The following is a 21,475-nucleotide window of genomic DNA, read 5'->3' as shown; positions in this document are numbered from 1 at the left end:
AGTCAGCCTGTCAGCATTTTCAGTTGACATGCGGATGCGCTTATCTGTTATAATTCCACCAGCGCCACTAAAAACCTGACAGAATGCTAACAGCAGGGCAGGCTAAGACCTCCAAGGCGTAGAGAGCCAGTTCATGCCACGTGTCCAGCTTGGATACCCAATAATTAAAAGGATTAAAAGGCAAGGAATCACGGAGGACATTTGTATGATCTGCAAGGTACTCCCTCACCGTCTTCCCAAACATTGCAGTTCTTGTGACAGCACCCTGTGCCGTCAGGATGGGAGGGTCTGAGAAAGCTGTCCCAGGTCTTGGCCATTGATCCCCTGCCTGAGCTGGATTGTACTTCTGTCTCTCTCGCTTGGAGTCCTTGGTTGTACAACAAACTCTGACGTCTGCTGCCAGCGTTCTCACATGAGAATTTTCTAACTAATTCCGCTACAAGGGCCCTGTGGTACTGCAACATTTTAGTACACCTCTCTGCCTCAGGCAGGAGAGATTGAAAGTTCTCCTTGTAGCGTGGGTCTAGAAGTGTCACCAACCAGTAATGAGTGTCACCCAAAATTTTGATAATCCGAGGGTCACGTGAAAAGCAGCGCAACATAAAGTCAGTCATGCATGCCAGACTGCTAACAGGCAAGACTTCTGTGTCCTCACCAACAGGATGACTGACCATGCTGTCCTCATTCTCCTCCCCCCTGTCCTCAGGCCATCCCAGCTGAACATAAGCTAATACAGATGTGTATGATGAAATACACATCTGTTCTTCCCCCTCCTCCTCCTGTTCTTCCTCCTCCTCCTCATTGCCTACCAATCCACGTTGAGAAGACATGAGGCTGGGCTGAGTGTAATCCCCCTGTATGTTTCCTTGCTCATGTCTTCGTGCTCCGCCTGCAATGCATCCTCTTTGATTGTGTGCAGAGAGTTTTTCAGAATGCTGAGAAACAGGATGGTGATGCTAATTATGGTGTCATCGCCGCTCACCATCTTGGTCTAGTCCTCAAAGTTTTGGAGGATGTTACATATGTCTGACATCCATGTCCACTCCTGAGGTCTTATGTGTGGAGTCTGACCTGAAATTCGACGCCTTGTTGATGTTGGTAGTCAACAACGGCCCTCTTCTGCTCACAAATCCCTTCCAACATATGCAGCATAGAGTTCCAGTGGGGACATCACACAAGTCGGTGAGCTGGATGCTGAAACCGCTGCTGTAGCACAGCAAGGGCGGCTGAAGCTGTAGCTGACTTTCTAAAATGGACAGACAGACGGTGTATTTTCACTAGCAGATCCGGCAACTCCGGGTAGCTTTTCAGAAAACGTTGAACCACGAGGTTAAGCACATAGGCCAAGCAAGGTACTTGTGTGAGCTCACCTTGCCTCAGAGCCGCCCCCAGGTTACGGCCATTGTCACACACAACCATGCCTGGCTGTAGGTTCAGCGGTGTCAACCAAACATCTGACTGCTCTTTCAGCGCTGTCCACAACTCTACTGTATTGTGCGGTTTGTCACCTATGCAGATTAGCTTCAGCACAGCCTGTTGCCGCTTGGCTGAGGCAGTGCTGCAGTGCTTCCAGCTTCTGACTGATGTGTTGATTTAAGACATGGAGGACGAAGAGGAGGAGGTGCAGAAGCTGTAGACTGTGGGGGCAACCCTGATTGATGTAGGGCCAGCAATCCTCGGCGTGGGGTGGATGTGTTCCATCCCAAGCTCCGACTGGGTCCCGGCTTCCACTATGTTAACCCAGTGTGCCGTCAGTGAGATGTACCGTCCCTGCCCACAAGCACTTGTCCACGTGTCCGTGGTTAGGTGGACTTTCCCGGTAACAGCATTGTTGAGGGCACGGATAATGTTGTGGGATACATGCTGGTGTAATGCCGTTACGGCACACCGGGAGAAATAGTGGCGACTGGGGACCGAGTACCTTGGGAGGGCCGCCACCATCAGGTTGCGGAAAGCTTCCGTCTCAACAAGCCTAAAAGGCAGCATTTCTAGCGCAAGCAGAAGTGAAATATAAGAATTGAGGACTGTGGCCTGTGGGGCAATGGCTGGGTATTTCCGCTTGCGTTCCAAAAGACTGGGTTATAGACAACTGAACGCTGTGCTGGGACAAGGACATGGACGCGCTTGCTGATGGTGCTGCTTGACTGTGGGCCACAACAGGTGCAGGGCTAGAGGCATCTTCACATGCACGGTGTACTGGGGATTGGCTTCTACGCAAAACAGTGAAAGAAGCAGTGGTGTGACCAGCAGGCAGTGGTCCTGGAGCCTGGGGTTCGTCCCACAAAGTCGGGTGCTTTGCTTGCATGTGCCTGATCATGCTGGTGGTGGTCAGGCTGGTTGTTTTGCTACCCCTGCTGATGCGGGCTTGGCAGGTTCTGCAAATGGCCTGTTTTGGGTTATCGGCAGAGTGTTTAAAAAATATCCAGACTCTGGATGGCAACTTCACTCATGTTGGTGTTATGGGGAACGGATGCATGCCTTCTGTCTGTGGCCACCACACTGATTCTTCCTGCCTGTTGGGGGGGATATGCCTCCTTCCCCATTTGTGCTGCTGTCCTCGCCATGCATGTCCTCCTGCCAGGTTGGGTCAGTCACTATGTCATCCACCACCTCGTCTTCCACATCCGCACCCTGCTCCTCTTCCTGACTTTCTGGCAATTGTGTCTCATCATCATCCACCTCTTGTGACACTTTCCCACCATCGGCTTTGTGTGACTGGGGCTCGTCAAAGCCTTGGGCAGCTCTACATGCGATCTCATCTTTCCCCACTTCAAGTTGACCAGCAGAGATTTCTGAATCTTGAAATGGAAAACTGAACAGCTCTTCAGAGTGTCCAAGTGTGGGATCAGTTGTCTCAGGGCACTCGGCATGGTGGGAGGAAGGAGGATCAGGGTGAGGAATATCCTGGCCACACTCATGGCTACTAAGACTTGACCGTGTGGAAGACAAGGTGGTGGTGGTGGCTAAGTGACTGGAAGCATTATCCGCTATCCAATCAACAACCGTTTCACACTGCTCTGGCTTCAATAGTGGTGTGCTGCGGTCCCCTAGAAACTGGGATAGGAAGGTTGAGCGATAAGATGTGGGTCTTTGTTGTTTCCCACTTTCACCTTGCCCACGGCCTCATCCTCTGGATGCACCATCAGCATCACGTCCACTTCCCCGTCCCTTGCCTTGCCCATTTTACATGGACTACTGCACTATTTCAAATGCTTAACACAAATGTCTTTATTAGTAGTGAAATAATATGTGATCAGTATGCCTGCAAATCTATGATTTTTCAAACCAAAACACCCAAACAGGCTGTATTCCCCCAAAAAATTTTAAGTTAATTTATGCAAATTAGCGCTGTATAGGATTTGAGTATCTCACAGCCAAAAAATAAGTACACCGGCCTCCAATGCGAAAACTTGGAGCAGAGATATATATGACGGCTGTAACAAATACCACACTGGCAAATCTGTGGCCTTTCAAATTTTTTGGGAGGCGAAATAGGGCTGTATAGAATTTGAGTATCACACAGCCAAAAGATGAGTACACCGGCCTCCAACAACTTAACAAATGGCCTCTAATGACCAAACTTGGAGCACGCAGATATGAGGCCTTTTTCGGTGAATTTAAACCACCAAAAAAAAGGTGCATAAGGGTAGCACACACAACTATGCTACGCATGCATGACAAACTATAGTTTTTACACAGGCCTCAGTCTGACAGAACAGACTGTATTTTTTTTTTGGGGGGGGGGGAATTTTTTGGGAAAAAAAGGTATATAGACAGTAAATAAGCTGCAGCAGCAGGCAGTTATGGAGCTTTGGGAAGGATGCAGTGGGACCAATGGATGCACATACAGTACCTGCAGGCCTTGCACTGATGTTGATATGCTGTGACCTGCCTACCTAGCGGGACCCACGAATTAGCCCTAAAAAGGACTGTTGGTTTCTCAGGAGTTGTGGATGTAAGAGTTGCAAACCTACACTACCTCTAAAACTATGATTCTGACCCTATTTCGGCACCAGCTCGCCCTATTCTCGCTGAAACAGGAACAGAATGCGGTGAGCAGGGCGGTGCCAGGTCTCTTATACTCGGGATAATGCTGTGTGACCAGCCAATCACTGCACGACCACAACAAAGATGGCTGCGGCGTTTAATGGCCTGGCAGACAATCCCTGCACTGTGATTGGGTCTCAAAAGTCCGCTAAAACTGCTGGGTGGAGACTTCAGTTACCGTCGAATAATCCCGGAAATGCTCGCTGCTCGCCGAGTAGGCCGAGCATAGCGATACTCAGGCAAGTAACGAGTAGTGGCGAGCACGTTCGCTCATTACTAATTACTAACAGAGTGATCTATTTCACGTGTTTATTTCTGTTAATGTTGATGATTATGGCTTACAACACAATGAAAAGCCAAAAGTCATTATCTCAGTAAATTAAAATACTTTATAACACTAGCTTGAAAAATGATTTTAACATCCGAAATGTTGGCCTACTGAAATGTATGATCAATAAATGCACTCAATTCTTGGTCGGGGTTCCTTTTGCATCAATTACTGCATTACTGCATTAATTGCATAGTAACGCCTGCTAGGGCCTTATGCTAATTGGTTAATTGCTGATTGTGGCCATTTGGTTCCTGAAACTAGCAGTCATTTCATTTCATATATATTTAGTCTGGCTGGGATAGGACGCGTGCGGGTTCGCGTGTGCAACAGATATTAAGTGCAACAGTATAAAGTGCTTGGCAGTTATACAATGGCAGTTGGGCAGGAGACAGGTAAGGTGCATAAGTTTTTCAAACAATCATGCTTCTTGGTCAGTCATACTACATTATGCATTTATCATATCAATCTGCTTCTTATTTGTTTTTACTTCTGCTTTCTCACAACTCGCCCGCCCTTTAACACATTCTGGGCACTCTCTCTATATCCACCCCTCCCTTCTCCCCTCTCCCATGTATAACTCTGAGGCTCTACTGACATTTCTTACCCACTCCAAACCAGCCACTACCGCCATGCAGCACTCAAAACGTTCATACAAATCATCCCACCACCTGCTCTTTCTGTTTTTTCTCCTCCTACTAGTTGCAGGTGACATCTCCCCAAACCCTGTACCTCCCTCCACCAGCATACATTACTCTCCTCCAGCTACATATAGAAACCCTGCTAATCTTATTAACATTCAGTGCATGCCTTCTCCTATTGCTTTCCACTGTGCTCTCTGGAATGCACGGTCTGTGTGTAAAAAACTAACTTACATTCATGATCTTTTTCTCTCTAATTCCCTTAACCTTCTTGCTATTACAGAAACCTGGATCCAGAATTCAGACACCACCGCCGCTGCCGCTCTCTCGTTTGGTGGGCTGAAATTTTCACATACCACCAGACCTGAGAACAGACAGGGTGGAGGTGTTGGTTTACTCCTTTCATCACAATGTGCTTTCCAGGTCATCCCCCCGGTTCCCTCACTTACATTTCCTTCCTTTGAAGTCCACGCCATCAGAGTCTTTAAGCCCTTCTCCTTGCGGGTGGCGGTTGTTTATCCTCCTCCAGACTCCTCCCGCCTGTTTCTAGACCACTTTGCCACCTGGCTTACTCACCTTCTATCCTGTGACATCCCCACGCTCATCATGGGAGACTTCAACATCCCCATCAATGATCCCCTCTCCCAATCTGCCTCTCATCATCTCTCTCTTACTTCTTCATTCAACCTTTCACAGTTTACTAATTCTCCTACGCATGAGGACGGGAATACTCTGGACCTGGTTTTCTCGGATCGCTGCACGACTTTACTAACTCCACTCTTCCGCTCTCGGACCACAACCTTCTTTCCTTCTCTGTCAAGAATTGCCTCCTCACCCAGGACACCCCCACTTACCACACTTATCGGAATACACGTACCATTAATACCCAGCAGCTTATGGACAACCCCCACACATCTTTAGCCCCCATCTTCTCCCTCTCCTTTCCAGACTTAGCATTGTCACACTTCAATATTACACTGAAGAATGCCCTGGATGAAGCAGCACCTTCTACACGCAGAAAGACCCGACACAGACAACGGCAGCCCTGGCACACTATGCAAACACGCTTTCTTCAGCGTTGCTCAAGGTGTGCAGAGCGGCAGTGGAGAAAATCTCTCTTAGCAGAAGACTTCATCCACTATAAGTTCATGCTCAAAACCTAAAACTCTGCCCTTTCTCTGGCCAAACAATCCTACTTCACCACCCTTATCACCTCACTATCCAACAACCCAAAACGACTTTTTGAAACCTTAAACTCCCTCCTGAAACCTAAAGTACAGGCCCCCATCACCAATCTCAGTGGTGAGGATCTGGCCACTTATTTCCTAGAAAACATCAACCACATCCATCAGGATATCTCAGCCCAATCTCCTCAGTGCCTGGATCCCCTTCCCTGCCGCACCTCAAGTTCATTAGACATCTTTGAGCCTGTTTCAGAAGAAGTTTCCAAGCTCCTCACTTCTGCTCGGCCTACAACCTGCAATAGTGACCCCATTCCTTCACCTCTCCTGCAGTCTCTCTCACCAGTGGTCACCACTCACCTGACTAAAATATTTAACCTCTCTCTTTCTTCAGGTATCTTTCCCTCCTCATTTAAACATGCCATCAGTACCCCTTTACTTAAAAAGCCATCCCTGGACCAGAACTGCACGGCTAACTACAGACCTGTCTCTAACCTTTCCTTCATCTCTAAACTCCTGGAACGCTTGGTCCACTCCCGTCTAATCCGCTATCTCTTGGATAACTCTCTTCTTGACCCCTTACACTCCACTGAAACTGCCCTCACTAAAGTCTCTAATGATCTAATAACAGCTAAATCCAAAGATCATTGCTTTCTGCTGATTCTCCTGGATCTATCTGCCGCATTTCATACTGTGGATCACCAGCTCCTTCTCACTATGCTCTGCTCCATAGGCCTCAAGGACACAGCCCTCTCTTGGTTCTCCTCCTACCTCTCTGACCGCTCCTTCACTATCGGGGTTCCGCAGGGCTCAGTCCTAGGCTCCCTCCTCTTCTCTCTATGCACGGCCTCTATTGGACAAACAATCAGCAGATTTGGGTTCCAGTACCATCTCTATGCTGACGACACCCAATTATACACTTCTTCCCCTGACATCACACACCACTCTAATTCAAAATACCAAGGATTGTCTGTCTGCTGTCTCTAACATCATGTCCTCCCTCTATCTGAAACTAAATCTCTCCAAAACTGAACTACTTGTGTTTCTCCCTTTTACTAACCTCACTCTACCCAACATCGAAATTACCCTGGAGGGTTCAAGCATAACTCCCAAGCAGCATGCCCGCTGTCTTGGGGTCACATTCGACACCGAACTTTCCTTTACTCCCTATATCCAATCACTCGCTCGCTCCGGTCACCTGCATCTTAAAAACATCTCCAGAATCCGACCTTTTCTCACCTTTGATACTGCTAAGACTCTTACTGTCGCTCTTATTCATTCTCGTCTGGACTACTGCAACTCTCTTCTGATCGATCTCCCTCTTTCCAAACTTTCTCTTCTCCAATCCATCTTGAATGCGGCAGCCAGGGTCATATTTCTGTCCAGCCGCTTCACCGATGCCTCCATCTTGTGCCAGTCATTACACTGGCTACCCATTCGCTACAGGGTCCAGTATAAACTCATCTCTCTAACCCACAAAGCTCTCCACAGTTCTGCACCGCCTTATATCTCCTCTCTCATCTCCGTCTATGGCCCTACACATGCCCTCCGTTCTACAAATGACCTAAGACTAACATCCCCCCGTAATCCGAACCTCGCACCTCCATCTCCAAGACTTCTCTCGTGCTGCGCCAGCTCTCTGGAATGCACTTCCCCAGACGATCAGACTGATACCTAGCCCCGACCTATTCAAGCGCGCTTTAAAAACCCATCTCTTCAAACAAGCCTACCACATCACCTACTCAGTAAACTAACTTTGCCCTGTTCCCTCCTTCCAAATATTATCTGCATGTGAATCTACACCCTACTATTCATCTGTCTCCACACCCTCCATGCACACGATAACTGCACTTGATACTTGACTATTGCTCTTAAACACACGGGCTGATGACCGGATCATGCAGCTTTATATGAACATCCCTATTTATTATAACTGCCAGACCTGAAATAACAAGCACTTTTCACCTATTGTGTCCCCCCCATTTCCTTGTAGATTGTAAGCTTGCGAGCAGGGACCTCACCCCTAATGTCACTGTTTAAATTGTCTTAACTTGTACTGAATTTATTGTCCGTACATGTCCCCGCTTAATTGTAAAGTGCTGCGGAATATGTTGGCGCTATATAAATAAAAATTATTATTATTATTAATGCGGCGTGGCATGGTCGTGATCAGCCTGTGGCGCTGCTGAGGTGTTATGGAAGCCCAGGTTGCATTGATAGCAGTCTTCAGCTCATCTTCATTGTTGGGTCTGGTGTCTCTCATCTTCCTCTTTACAATATCCCATAGATTCTCTATAGGGTTAAGGTCAGGTGAGTTTGCTGGCCAATCAGGCACAGTAGTATTGTTACAAAAAGAGAGCACAGATGAGCGGCACCAAGATTCTTGGTACATATACATGGTGAGTTCAATCCTTGTAACCTGAAGACTAGCGGTAATTAGCAGATGGTATTTGGTGCTCAGCATCAAAAGTGCATAGAACATGAAATATTGAAAAGTAGTGATGCGGCACTCACCCAGTTGCTGTGAAGACGTTGTCTTTATTATTCCATCAAGGATTTAGACAAGGTTCATGGGATAAACAGGTATAACGAGGCATGTGGGGAAGAAGACGGACGATTTCAAGTGCAAGACACTTCCAATTATCCAGGTATGCAATTATATGATGTCATTTCCTTTATATGGGTTTATGACCATGAAATGTAAAGAGATATTCATGAAAAAATCGTGAAACAAAAACAAAAACACATTAAAAACATAATTACTAAACTTTTGCAGAATGCTAAATATAGATTTTTACAGGAAAATAGACAAATCCAATCTATCATTAAGTCCTATGGGACCATATGCTTTAGATTTTATTATCCATTTTGCTTCGTGACTCATTAACACTTTGTTGTCATCTCTTCCGTGTGGAGTGTATTTAACAATCTCGAGAACAGCGAAGCGTAACATTTCAGGGTTGGAATTGTGTTTCTCCTGCAAATGTTGAATTGGTGCTAATGGAATGATAATGTTCGTGAAATCTAGTGACTAAGGGTCTGATGGTTTTCCCCGTGTAATAGAATAAACACGGGCAGAACAAAATATAAACTACAAATTTACTTTTGCAATATATAAAATCACAAACTCGATGTTGAATGGGTCCGATTTGTAAGGGATTTTTTAGTAATATGTGCAGCGCCCCAGAGACCTGGTCGTTGCAGTATGGCACTCTGCCGCTAAAGGAGAGTGGCGGTACGTCTGATGGCACTAAGGAGTTCTCCTGACCAGGTATCACCAGAACACATTACACTTCACACTCCGGCCACTAGGGGGAGAAAAAGGCTTTATTTATTGGGCCACTCCTCACATTGGTAAAACTAGGGGCTGGGGAGGAAGTTAGTCAGAAGCTGACTGGGTTGGATTCAGGCAACATCCCGTGGCAGGGGGTGTTGCAGGGAGAAGGCACAGGGGGGTCCCTGTCAGGCGTGGGAACCTGGCAGGTGCCTAGCGAACAGAACAGAACGTAACAGAACCGCGCCTGCACACCCTGCGGCGGTATCCAGGAGAGAGACACGAAGGAAAGGATATTGTGGAACAGTGTAAACGAGATCAAGCACAAAGGAGAGCCAGTAGGAGTCGTGCCGAGAGAGAGAGGCAACATCTTACTGAGGCGCGTAGTCGGTGGCCGGAACACCGCAGGAGTAACTGACTTCAGGCCTTACTTCAAACTCCGCAGGACAGTTAATTATAGGTTGGCTGTCTACCTTACTACACCTACGAAGACATAGGGGGCAACGCGTGGAGAGGGGCGTCTCTAGGCTCCCGGAAGAGCTCCGAACGAACGAGAACAGCAGTTGTGAGGACTATTCCCCGAATGCTCAGCAGGGTAGGACTACAACACACAGGCGCTAGTGGTAGGCAACGATTTCCATCTGCGAAGGAAACTCTGGATGTGCCCATCGGACCGGCCAGTCTCTGATAGCCCTGTTAAGCGTGCTCTGGATTGAGGATCCTGAAGTCTTCAGTAAAGAGGTAAAGAGACTGCAACCCTGTGTCCTCGTTATTGCCTGCACCTCACACCATCACCATCCACCTTACTGGGAAGCCCTGGGGACATACTTCACCTGTGGGAAGTTATACCATCCAGCTGCCATTCCATCACCCCAGCGGACCCCACAGCAGCGTCGGTCACCCTGACCGAACACCACAGGTGGCGTCACGAACCCCTGACAGACTGTACCACTACCTTCATTGGACGCCCCTTAGCAGGGTCGCGGACCGGGTCTAGCCACCGTGACAACCACAGAACCGAACCAGAGAGGCTCGGTACCGAGAACGCGTGGCCCTGTGTCTGGGGGTGATCCATATGCAAATGGAAGAAATTGCAATTTCCACATTTATGATTACCTTGTGGGGAATTATTTTTTAATCAGTTATCTTTTGGCAATAAACGATTGTGGACCAGGAGATCTGCCAAATTATGTGTCCTTTTGTATGCAAATTGTGAACCTAAGGAACATATGTTGAAAAGGTCTTTATAAGACCCCAATACATGCCAGTTTTTCGGAATAGCTGCATTTTCTGTATCCTATCAGTAGGACTGTGTTTAAAACTGAAAATGAATCTCCGTGTAGAATTACATTCATTATTAATTTGGTTTATTTATCCTATGAACATGTCTAAATCCTTGATGGAATAACAAAGACTACGTTTTTCACAGCAACTGGATTAGTGCCGCATCACTACTTTTTTAATATTTCATGTTCTATGCATTTTTTGATGCTGAGCACCGTACACCACTTGCTTATTACCGCTAGTCTTCAGGTTATAAGGATCCAGCTCACCATGTATATATACTAATAACCTTGGTGCCTTTCATTCATGCACTTTTTCTATGACATATATTATATTTATACTGTGATGCAGTGACTCCTGTGGAAGCTAGGGGGCACTGTGTGTGCTCCCCAGGATATGCATGGAGGCGTATCTGTGGTTATTAATGGTGGTGAAATAGTGACTGGCAGAATTGTAAGTGGCCGATATGTGTTGCAGAGCAGCGTGGTAAGTCTGATGTAATGTTGTTGTTCTGGGACCTGTAGTCCCTCAAGTGTTTGTATAGTTGTGAAGGGAGACTTACTAGGCTAGTTATTAGAGTTGGGCGAGTCGAACTAGCCACACACACTCACACCTGTGGGAGTGGTTACAGCTTCAAAATGTGACCAGGGTGTGGGTCACATGGTCGCTGAGTGTGGACCTGAATGGTCTATGCTGAAAGGTCCTGGAGAGCCTTTGTGTTAGGAGTGTCATCTCCCTGCAGAGCATGTGGTGGGGCTTTGTCCTGAATAACACCTGGACAGGTCACATGCCTGTGTGTTGGATGGTCCCCGGTAGGGACGGACGTCCTGAATAGCGCACTGAGTATTCTGTGTTGGAAGTTCTGGGAGTAGGCTTCCTAAAGAGCACAGCCTGTGTTGGATCTCCAGGGAGTTGGAATCCTGAAGAGCACATGCCATTGTGTTGGTAGGTCCCATGTGGGATGGACGTCCTGAATAGCGCACAGTGAAACTGTGGTCCTGGACAGTCTGTGTTGGAAGCTCCTGTGAGTGGAGTCTTCCTAGAGCACCTGAAAGACTGTGGACCTGGACGGTCTGTGGTGGCTCTGGACTGACTGATGTGTGCCGGCCAGGTGAGTTGGTGAACCCCATAAGGCAGTTTCCCCAGGAGAGAGCACTGACGAGGAGTCAGCTGGTGGAGCAGGAGCTCCCATAAGGTACCATTGACTGTCGGTGCTTGTGATATTGTATGAACTGTGTGGTCTCCCTCAGTAACTGAACGAAGTGAGGTTCAGCATGTTTAGAGACCGTGACCCAATGTCATGTGCGCTATATGACTAGGGACATTGATGAACTGTTCGGCGTACAGACACCCATGGTAACTGGACGAAGTGAGAGGTCCAGCATGTTTAGTGTCTGTGAGATAAAGCCGTATTTGAAGTGTCTAAGATAAAGCTGCAAGTTAATGTCACCGGTGGGTGCCTATTGTGTTCTATGAAACGTATATAATGGACTGTGCATGATCCGGTTTATGACGCCATAATAAACCGTATGGACTGTTTAAGTAGAAAAACCATGCCTAAGTGCTTGAATCCCGTTCAAGCACAATCTTACAATACCTTATTTATAACCCACTTGTCGATTGTTTCTCTTATGCCAAACACATCCACACAATTACAGGGAATGAGTGTGTGAAGGCAAAAATAGTATTTTGACACGGTCACTGCTTCAAATATTCTTCATTGCAAGTGCATAAATCAAGAAGCAGTAGAACGTGGCAAACCCCACAATGTCCAAATACCAAAGACAAGACAATACACAGACAAGACAGATCTATAGAGATGATTACTTTATCCAGAGGCATACTTTTAAGCACGTTTCGCTTGTAATGCTTCCTCAGAAAGGGTTTATGAGGAAGCATTACAAGCAAAACACGCGTAATATGCGGTTTGCTACACTCTGCTGCTTCTGGATTTATTCACTAGCAATGAAGACTCTATTTGAAGCAGTGACCATGTCATGCCCATAATGCCACACATGCCCTGTAGAATCAGGTTTATAACACTTATTGTTTGTACTTTTTTTAATGTTTACATAAGCACTGTAATTTTACTAGTCTACAATTTAATATTTATTCATGTGTGAATTGTAAATCCATTATTTATATTTTTTTGTATCTGGTTTTATTGTGAAATGCTATTTACCACTCGGAAGAGACTGTACAGCTGAGATATGTAATGTAGGATGATATAGTATATAATTGTTATACTTCTTCCATATGGGCTTTCCACTTACAATAATATATATATATATATATATATATATATATATATATGCACACAGTATATATATATATATGTATATATATATATATACACACACACAATACAGACCAAAAGTTTGGACATACCTTCTCATTTAATGATGTTTCTGTATTTTCATGACTATGAAAATTGTACATTCACACTGAAGGCATCAAAACTATGAATTAACACATGTGGAATTATACACTTCACAAAAAAGTGTGAAACAACTGAAAATATGTCTTATATTCTAGGTTCTTCAAAGTAGCCACCTTTTGCTTTGATGACTGCTTTGCACACTCTTGGCATTCTCTTGATGAGCTTCAAGAGGTAGTCGCCGGGAATGGTATTCACTTCACAGGTGTGCCCTGCCAGGTTTAATAAGTGGGATTTCTTGCCTTACAAATGGTGTTGGGACCATCAGTTGTGTTGTGCAGAAGTCTGGTGGATAAACAGCTGATAGTCCTACTGAATAGACTGTTAGAATTTGTGTTATGGCAAGAAAAAAGCAGTTAAGTAAAGAAAAACGAGTGGCCATCATTACTTTAAGAAATGAAGGTCAGTCAGTCCGAAAAATTGGGCAAACTTTGAAAGTGTCCCCAAGTGCAGTGGCAAAAACCATCAAGCGCTAAAAAGAAACTGGCTCACATGAGGACCGCCCCAGGAAAGGAAGACCAAGAGTCACCTCTGCTTCTGAGGTTAAGTTTATCCAAGTCACTAGCCTCAGAAATCGCAGGTTAACAGCAGCTCAGATTAGAGACCAGGTTAGTGCCACACAGAGTTCTAGCAGCAGATACATCTGTACAACAACTGTTAAGAGGAGACTTTGTGCAGCAGACCTTCATGGTAAAATAGCTGCTAGGAAACCACTGCTAAGGACAGGCAACAAGCAGAAGAGACTTGTTTGGGCTAAAGAACACAAGGAATGGACATTGAACCAGTGGAAATCTGTGCTTTGCTCTGATGAGTCCAAATTTGAGATCTTTGGTTCCAACCACCGTGTCTTTGTGTGACGCAGAAAAGGTGAACAGGTGGACTCTACATCCCTGGTTCCCACCGTGAAGCATGGAGGAGGAGGTGTGATGGTGTGGGGGTGCTTTGCCGGTGACACTGTTGGGGATTTATTCAAAATTGAAGGCATACTGAACCAGCATGGCTACCACAGCATCTTGTAGCATCATGCTATTCCATTGGGTTTGCGTTTAGTTGAACCATCATTTATTTTTCAACAGGACAATGACCCACACCTCCAGGCTGTGTAAGGGCTATTGATCAAGAAGGAGAGTGATGGGGTGCTACGCCAGATGACCTGGCCTCCACAGTCACCAGACCTGAACCCAATCGAGATGGTTTGGGGTGAGCTGGACCGCAGAGTGAAGGCAAAAGGGCCAACAAGTGGTAAGCATCTCTGGGAACTCCTTCAAGATTGTTGGAAGACCATTCCCGGTGACTATCTCTTGAAGCTCATCAAGAGAATGCCAAGAGTGTGCAAAGCAGTCATCAAAGCAAAAGGTGGCTACTTTGAAGAGCCTAGAATATAAGACATAATTTCAGTTGCTTCACACTTTTTTGTGAAGTGTATAATTCCACATGTGTTAATTCATAGTTTTGATGCCTTCAGTGTGAATGTACAATTTTCATAGTCATGAAAATACAATGCAAGACTCGTGCGAGTTTCTAGCACGTGTGATGCCGGCCTATAGGAGGCTAGCTCTTAGACCTCTCACTATTTTACCTTGTTAGCAATCAATCAGCTAAGTTAAGACAGCAGGAGGCAATAAATGAACTAACAAAAACTATGCAGGCCTACATGGATCATAAACAACTTTGAAAAGGTTGCATGACCTTACAGCATAAAGGGACAAGCAGATTAAGTTGAAATGAGCTAAATACCAGTACATATGCTTGCTGACATGACTAGAGATGACTTGACACATGCAGGATCTATGCAGAAGTTGAATGAGCTAAATGCCATTACATATGCTTGCTGACATGAATAGAGATTAGTTATGAGCGAATATACTCGTTACTCGAGATTTCTCGAGCATGCTCGGGGGTCCTCCGAGTATTTTTTAGTGCTCGGAGATTTCGTTTTTCTTGCCGCAGCTGAATGATTTACATCTGTTAGCCAGCATAAGTACATGTGGGGATTCCTTTGCAATCAGGCAACCCCCACATGTACCCATGCTGGCTTACAGATGTAAATCATTCAGCTGCGGCAAGAAAAACTAAATCTCCGAGCACTAAAAAATACTCGGAGGACCCCTGAACATGCTCAAGAAATCTCGAGCAACGAGTATATTCGCTCATCACTAATAGAGATGACTGGACACATGCAGGATTGTTGAAACAAAGATATATTTCATACGGAAATGTTGTTTATGGGAGTAATGTTTGTAGGCTATGTTGTTGAGTTGTTGATTTCTACTTCTGAATATATGTAGGACTTCATTTGGGCTTTTTATATACAGTGCCTTGCGGAAGTATTCGGCTCTCTGGAACGTTTCAACCTTTTCCCACATATCATGCTTCAAACAAAGATACCAAATGTAAATTTTTGGTGAAGAATCAACAAGTGGAACACAATTGTGAAGTTGAATGAAATTTATTGCGTATTTTACATTTTTGTGGAAATTCAAAAACTGAAAAGTGGGGTGTGCAATATTATTCGGCCCCTTTAACTTAATACTTTGTTGTGCCACCTTTTGCGGCGATTACAGCTGCAAGTCACTTGGAGTATGTCTCTGTCAGTTTTGTACATCGAGAGACTGAAATTCTTGCCCATTCTTCCTTGGCAAACAGCTCGAGCTCAGTGAGGTTTGATGGAGATCGTTTGTGAACAGCAGTTTTCAGCTCTTTTCACAGATTCTCGATTGGATTGAGGTCTGGACTTTGACTTGACCATTCTAACACCTGGATACGTTTATTTGTGATCCATTCAATTGTAGATTTTGCATTATGTTTGGGATCATTGTTTTGTTGGAAGACAAAAAGTTCGATTTGGGTTTCATCTGACCTGAGCACCTTCTTCCACATGCTTGGTTGTGTCTCCCAGGTGGCTTGTTGCAAACTTTAAACGACACTTTTTATGGCTATCTTTGAGAAATGGCTGTCTTTTTGCCACTCTTCCATAAAGGCCAGATTTGTGCAGTGTACGAATGATTGTTGTCCTATGGACAGACTGTCCCATCTCAGCTGTAGATCTCTGCAGTTCATCCAGAGTGATCATGGGCCTCTTGGCTGCAACCTACATCTCTGGTCAGTCTTCTCCTTGTTTGAGATGAAAGTTTAGAGGGACGGCCGGGTCTTGGTAGATTTGCAGTGGTATGATACTCCTTCCATTTCAATATGATCGCTTGCACAGTGCTCCTTGGGATGTTTAAAGTTTTGGAAATCATTTTGTATCCAAATCCAGCTTTAAACTTCTCCACAACAGTATCACGTACCTGTCTGTTGTGTTCCTTGGTTTTCATGATGCTCTCTGTGCTTCAAACAGAACCCTGAGACTATCACAGAGCAGGTGCATTTACACACTTGATTACACACAGGTGGATTATATTTATCATCAGGCATTTAGGACAACATTGGATCATTCAGAGATCCACAATAAACTTCTGGAGTGAGTTTGCTGCACTGAAAGTAAAGGGGCCGAATAATATTGCACGCCCCACTTTTCAGTTTTTGAATTTCCACAAAAAATTTAAAATAACCAATAAATTTCGTTCAACTTCACAATTGTGTTCCACTTGTTGTTGATTCTTCACCAAAAATTTACATTTGGTATGTTTATTTTTGAAGCATGATGTGTGGGAAAAGGTTGAAAAAGTTCCAGGGAGCCAAATACTTCCGCAAGGCACTGTATATGGTTAGACAAAGGAACTACATATAGCGGCAAAAGGTGTATACATGATAACCTCATACTGCAGGGAAAGACCATAAAGAAAGTGATAATACAACATGACAATATTTAGGAGTATTTCACCAAACTCCATTACAATCCATAAATCCCTATGTCCCTTTTAACTAATGTTGTTACTCACATAATTCTTCAAATATTGACAACTGTATTGTCCTTGTCACAGACACTACTTACTACCATATGACACCACTCAATTACTCTCACAAAGCCCTGCAGCTACTCCTATTAACCCTTGTCTATGCCAACCATACCTGCTAATGGCTCATTTTATGTCTCCATTCTGGCTAGAGCTCCAATAGCGTCATCTCGGTAGCTGCAAAGTTAGTTGGCGAAAGTTTTTACAAGATGGCAGTTCAGTACAACATGGCTGTTAAAAATATTTAGTACTGATCATTCTTGTGTTTTATAGTGTTTTTATTTTAACATGGCCAAACATGAGGAATGACAAGGGTTTGTCCTAGTAGTGGTCAACCCCTTGTGAGACAGTGACCTGCGTTATTGTGAATGGCCAGTATGTGTCACAGAGGCGGAAGTTATCTGCGCTGTAAGCCTGGAATGTTTCTCTGTGACCTGTAGTTCCACAAACCTTACTTATTTTATGTGAGCTGGGCTTGCAGGGTTAGACGAATAGCTGGGCAGGTTTGGCTAATCACACTGCTCCCATCAATGGGTGTGTCTCATGGGATATAATGAGACTGTTGTTTGGTCACATGGACTTTGTTGGATGGTCCTGCAAAGGAACAGATTTTCCTGGAAAGCACATGGAGGAGGTCATGTGCCTGCAGAGTCCGTGATGACTATCTGCTTTTGGGGAAAGCTATACCATCCTTCTGAGGATCTGGAACTGACAGGTTTGAGCTTGTCGAGCAAGTCATAATACGGGTCAGTGATCCCAGTGAGGCAGCTTCCCTGGACGACAAGACTGACAAAAAGTCAGTGTGTGAAGCGGAGTTCCTGGAAGGTAACTTCGGACAAGGGGACTGTATGAAAGGCAGATCGGTATATCTGCTATTGAAATAGACTGTATTTTATGCGGGTTTATGCTGTGTCAAAATAAACCGCATGGACTGTTTAAGTGGAAAATCGATCCTGTGTGCCTTAATTCTGCTGCCAAGTGAGTGTTCCCCAACACATTCAGTGAGTGGTATCTTACACCCTTTAAGAAGTTAAAATTTTCAGTTAAAAAATTTCCAACATTTTGAACATAAAAAAAAGCATCTCCCAAGGTGACTTCACTGATGTTTATTAAGAGTTGATTTCAGTGGAAAGGATTTCCCACATTAAGAACATGAAAAAGGCTTTTCCCCTGTGTGAGTTTTTTGGTGACTAAGAAGAGATGATTTCTTCACAAAACATTTTCCACATTCTGAACAGGAAAAAGGCTTCTCACCAGTGTGAGTTCTCTGGTGCCTAACAAAACTTGATTTATAGTTAAAACATTTTCCACATTCTGAACAGGAAAAAAGCTTCTCTTCTGTGTGAGTTCTCTGGTGCTTCACCAAATCTGATTTATAATGAAAACATTTCCCACATTCTGAGCAGGAAAACGGCTTGTCCTCTGTGTGAGTTCTCTGGTGCTTAACCAAATCTGATTTCTGGTTAAAACATTTCCCACATTCTGAACAGGAAAAAGGCTTCCCCCCTATGTGAGCTCTTTGGTGTATAACAAGACTCCATTTTCGGTTAAAACATTTCTCACATTCTGAACAGCAAAAAGGCTTCTCTCCTGTGTGAGTTCTATGATGATTAACTAAATCTAATTTCTGGTTAAAACATTTCCCACATTCTGAACAGGAAAAAGGTTTCTCCCCTTTGTGAGTTCTCTGGTGTCTAACAAAATTTGATTGATTGTTAAAACATTTTCCACATTCTAAACAGGAAAAAGGCTTCTCCCCTGTGTGAGTTCTCTGGTGTTTAACCAAATTTGATTTATGGTTAAAACATTTCTCACATTCTGAACATGAAAATCTATTCTCTGCTATGTGAATTTTTTCATGTTTAAGAAAAGTCTTCTTGAGAAAACTATTTCCGTATGGCTTGTTTCCTTTAGAATCAATTAGTTTGTTAATGCTTATATTGTTACTTTGATTTTCCTTAGTAGTTGGTAATGAACCAGAAGACAGAACCTGTTTCAAAGGATCAGGTGACTCATCTTTGCTGTGATGGGATGATGGTATATCTGGAGTAATGACATTCATTTCAAATGCATCCTTTGTGATCTCAAGAGCATCCGCTAAAAAAATTGAAGATGTCAGCTGTCCCTCTGATCTCCTTATACAATCATCTGCTAAAAATAAAACCAATTATTAATTTTTAATAAAATATCCTCAAATGTTATACTTTTGAACATTTCTACTTAAGCGGTCTGTGAAAATTGCAAGCTTTTTAAAAATATTGAATTATTCACCAAAACAATGACAGTTCACAGTCTAATTGAAAGCCTCACATCATGAACTAGTACATCATTGTCTTCAACTGTTTGTTCATTCTGCTTCCCTAACATGGAATAAAAAGCCACCAAACAATGTTATACAGGCGAAAATTACACCAATAAAATCTTTACTCATCTCGCGAAATACAAGACACCAAAAACAAGTTTCCACATTATTAGTGGCTGAAAAGCTCTTGAAAAGCAACATGAATTCCATAAACCAATACAGCAATATCTGCTCTCCCACAGTCAAATTTCTACTCGCTTCTGAGCCTTGCAGTGTGCTCAATCCACATTTAGCATCCATATATTTGCCATTACTATAGTGAGAAGAACCCACTAAATTTACGCTGTGTGTGTCTCCTGGATCACACTCTGGGCACTATGTGTTGGATAATAAAATGGCAAATGCGCAATTTTCATGTTGCAACATCCAGTGTGAGCTAATTTTCGTAAAGTGGCTGTGGAGTCAAAATAGTCACTACCATAGAATAATTTACTGAGGGTTATAATATCCAAAATGGAGTCACATTATGGGGATTTATACTGCTTTAGTTTTCTGTAATTTTGTTATATTAGGGCGTCTGCAAATGGTGATGTTCCATCTCCACTGGAATCTGCTCCTGCGATGATTGATTCCATCACCAGGCAGAGTCTTATTTATTGTGCAGGTGTTGCTGGTAATAGAAGAGATGTCGAAACCAGAAGCTCTGTCCAGCCACTAAGATTAGGGTGCCTGAGACCATCCAGGCTGGCAGTATGGGTTTGTGTGCTGTCCAGCAATCTGCTACCTGCTTAAGCCAATTGGAAAGCACCAAATCCTACTAAAGCTTAAAGCATATTCCCGGAAGCTGCCAGATACAGCCTTGTTCATCTCTGGTTCAGTCCTCTGTGCTCAGCCCTCAGCTGTTGTATTTGTTTCCTGTTGTAATCCCAGCCCACTTACTGACTACTCTTGTGTCTTCTGATTTTTTACTTTCTCTGCCCTCCTGGTTAAGACCAAACTACTTGACTATTCTTCTTGCCATCTCACGCCACAGAACATCAGGTAACACCATGGCCAAAGCCTAGGGGTCTCTATGTAAGTCTAGATCCATGTAGAAGGGTTAAAGGATGATGAGAAAGGCAATCACTGAGATCTGGAAAATGGAGTAGATAGAGCCAAGCCTTCTCATGTTGGCCATCTTTTGATCTGGCAGGTGATCAATAACAGTGCTCCAAATACATTGTATCTGCAATCTATTCCAGCAAGATCTGTGTTCAAATAGCTAAATGGCACTCCTTCCTTTCGTAACCCTACCATGTGCCCAAAAAGTAGTGTACAACCATCAATAGGGAATTCTCAGATTCAAGAGACGTTGGAAAATAATTTGGAAGGTCCATTGGTTTTCTGTTATCCTGGTGAAAACTCTCTGGGTAATTAGAGTATGGGGCTTGGTGGCTATTGGCAATCTAAACTATCCTAAAGGCCAATATTTTCTGTCAGATGAGTTTCAAGAAGAAATATTAAACATTCATGGAGAAGTTTTAATAATACTACAGAGCTGAGGTGTCTTAAATTTAAATCTCAGGCATTTGGAAGAGGTAATGGAGACCTTCTTTTAAAGGCTACCAAGTAGTTGCAAACTCACATAAGTGAGGCAGGCCGATCCCGCCATCATCAAACTACCATATAAAATGAACCTGTACAAAAAGAACTAGAATAAAAAAACATGTTATATCCCCAACAAAAACATATGTTTTGGGAGAAAGGTCCATCACAGCCACGCACAGCATAGAGATATATCATGGCACAGGTGTAATATTTTTTAAGTAGTTTATCACAATCCTGTTTGAAGTTAGTTGGTTTTAAAAGAAATTGAAAAGTCAGGATAAAGAGAAACTCTGTTGTTATTGTACAGAAATTCTCACTTGCCCTCCCTGCACATTTAATGTTGTGGATCATAAAAGTGAAGTTTGACCAGAAAAACTGGACCTGATCTTGTAGGGACCATATGAGCAGATTCAGCAGCACAGAAGGGACAAAAGGAAGATTCATCCGATAAGATCTCAGGCTACTATGAAGACAACAGCATCATTACCCTCCGCT

At 44.0% G+C, this 21,475-nt stretch overlaps 1 protein-coding gene and 1 long non-coding RNA gene across 5 annotated transcripts in view; one reads left to right on the top strand and one right to left on the bottom strand.

The window, feature by feature from the left end:
- Positions 1-13,548: 13,548 nt before the first annotated feature.
- The window catches only part of LOC138663494 (uncharacterized), a 289,916-nt gene continuing 281,989 nt past the window's right edge, over positions 13,549-21,475 (top strand). Inside the window, exon 1 of the long non-coding RNA XR_011318198.1 lies at positions 13,549-13,734. This is a non-coding gene — a long non-coding RNA (uncharacterized lncRNA). The remainder of the gene's footprint in view (positions 13,735-21,475) is intronic.
- Positions 18,183-21,475, bottom strand: part of LOC138663480 (oocyte zinc finger protein XlCOF22-like) — a 38,426-nt gene continuing 35,133 nt past the window's right edge. For 3 of the 4 annotated variants that reach the window (XM_069749712.1, XM_069749710.1, XM_069749713.1), the window contains one exon: positions 18,183-19,242. In XM_069749712.1, coding sequence (XP_069605813.1) covers positions 18,236-19,242 — 1,007 coding nt within the window. In that variant the 3' untranslated portion in view covers positions 18,183-18,235. The remainder of the gene's footprint in view (positions 19,243-21,475) is intronic. The other variant, XM_069749711.1, reaches the window with a different exon arrangement.

The sequence above is a fragment of the Ranitomeya imitator genome, chromosome 2, assembly GCF_032444005.1.
Source record: "Ranitomeya imitator isolate aRanImi1 chromosome 2, aRanImi1.pri, whole genome shotgun sequence".
Classification (NCBI taxonomy): domain Eukaryota; kingdom Metazoa; phylum Chordata; class Amphibia; order Anura; family Dendrobatidae; genus Ranitomeya; species Ranitomeya imitator.
This window is presented reverse-complemented; position numbering and strand designations above follow the sequence as displayed.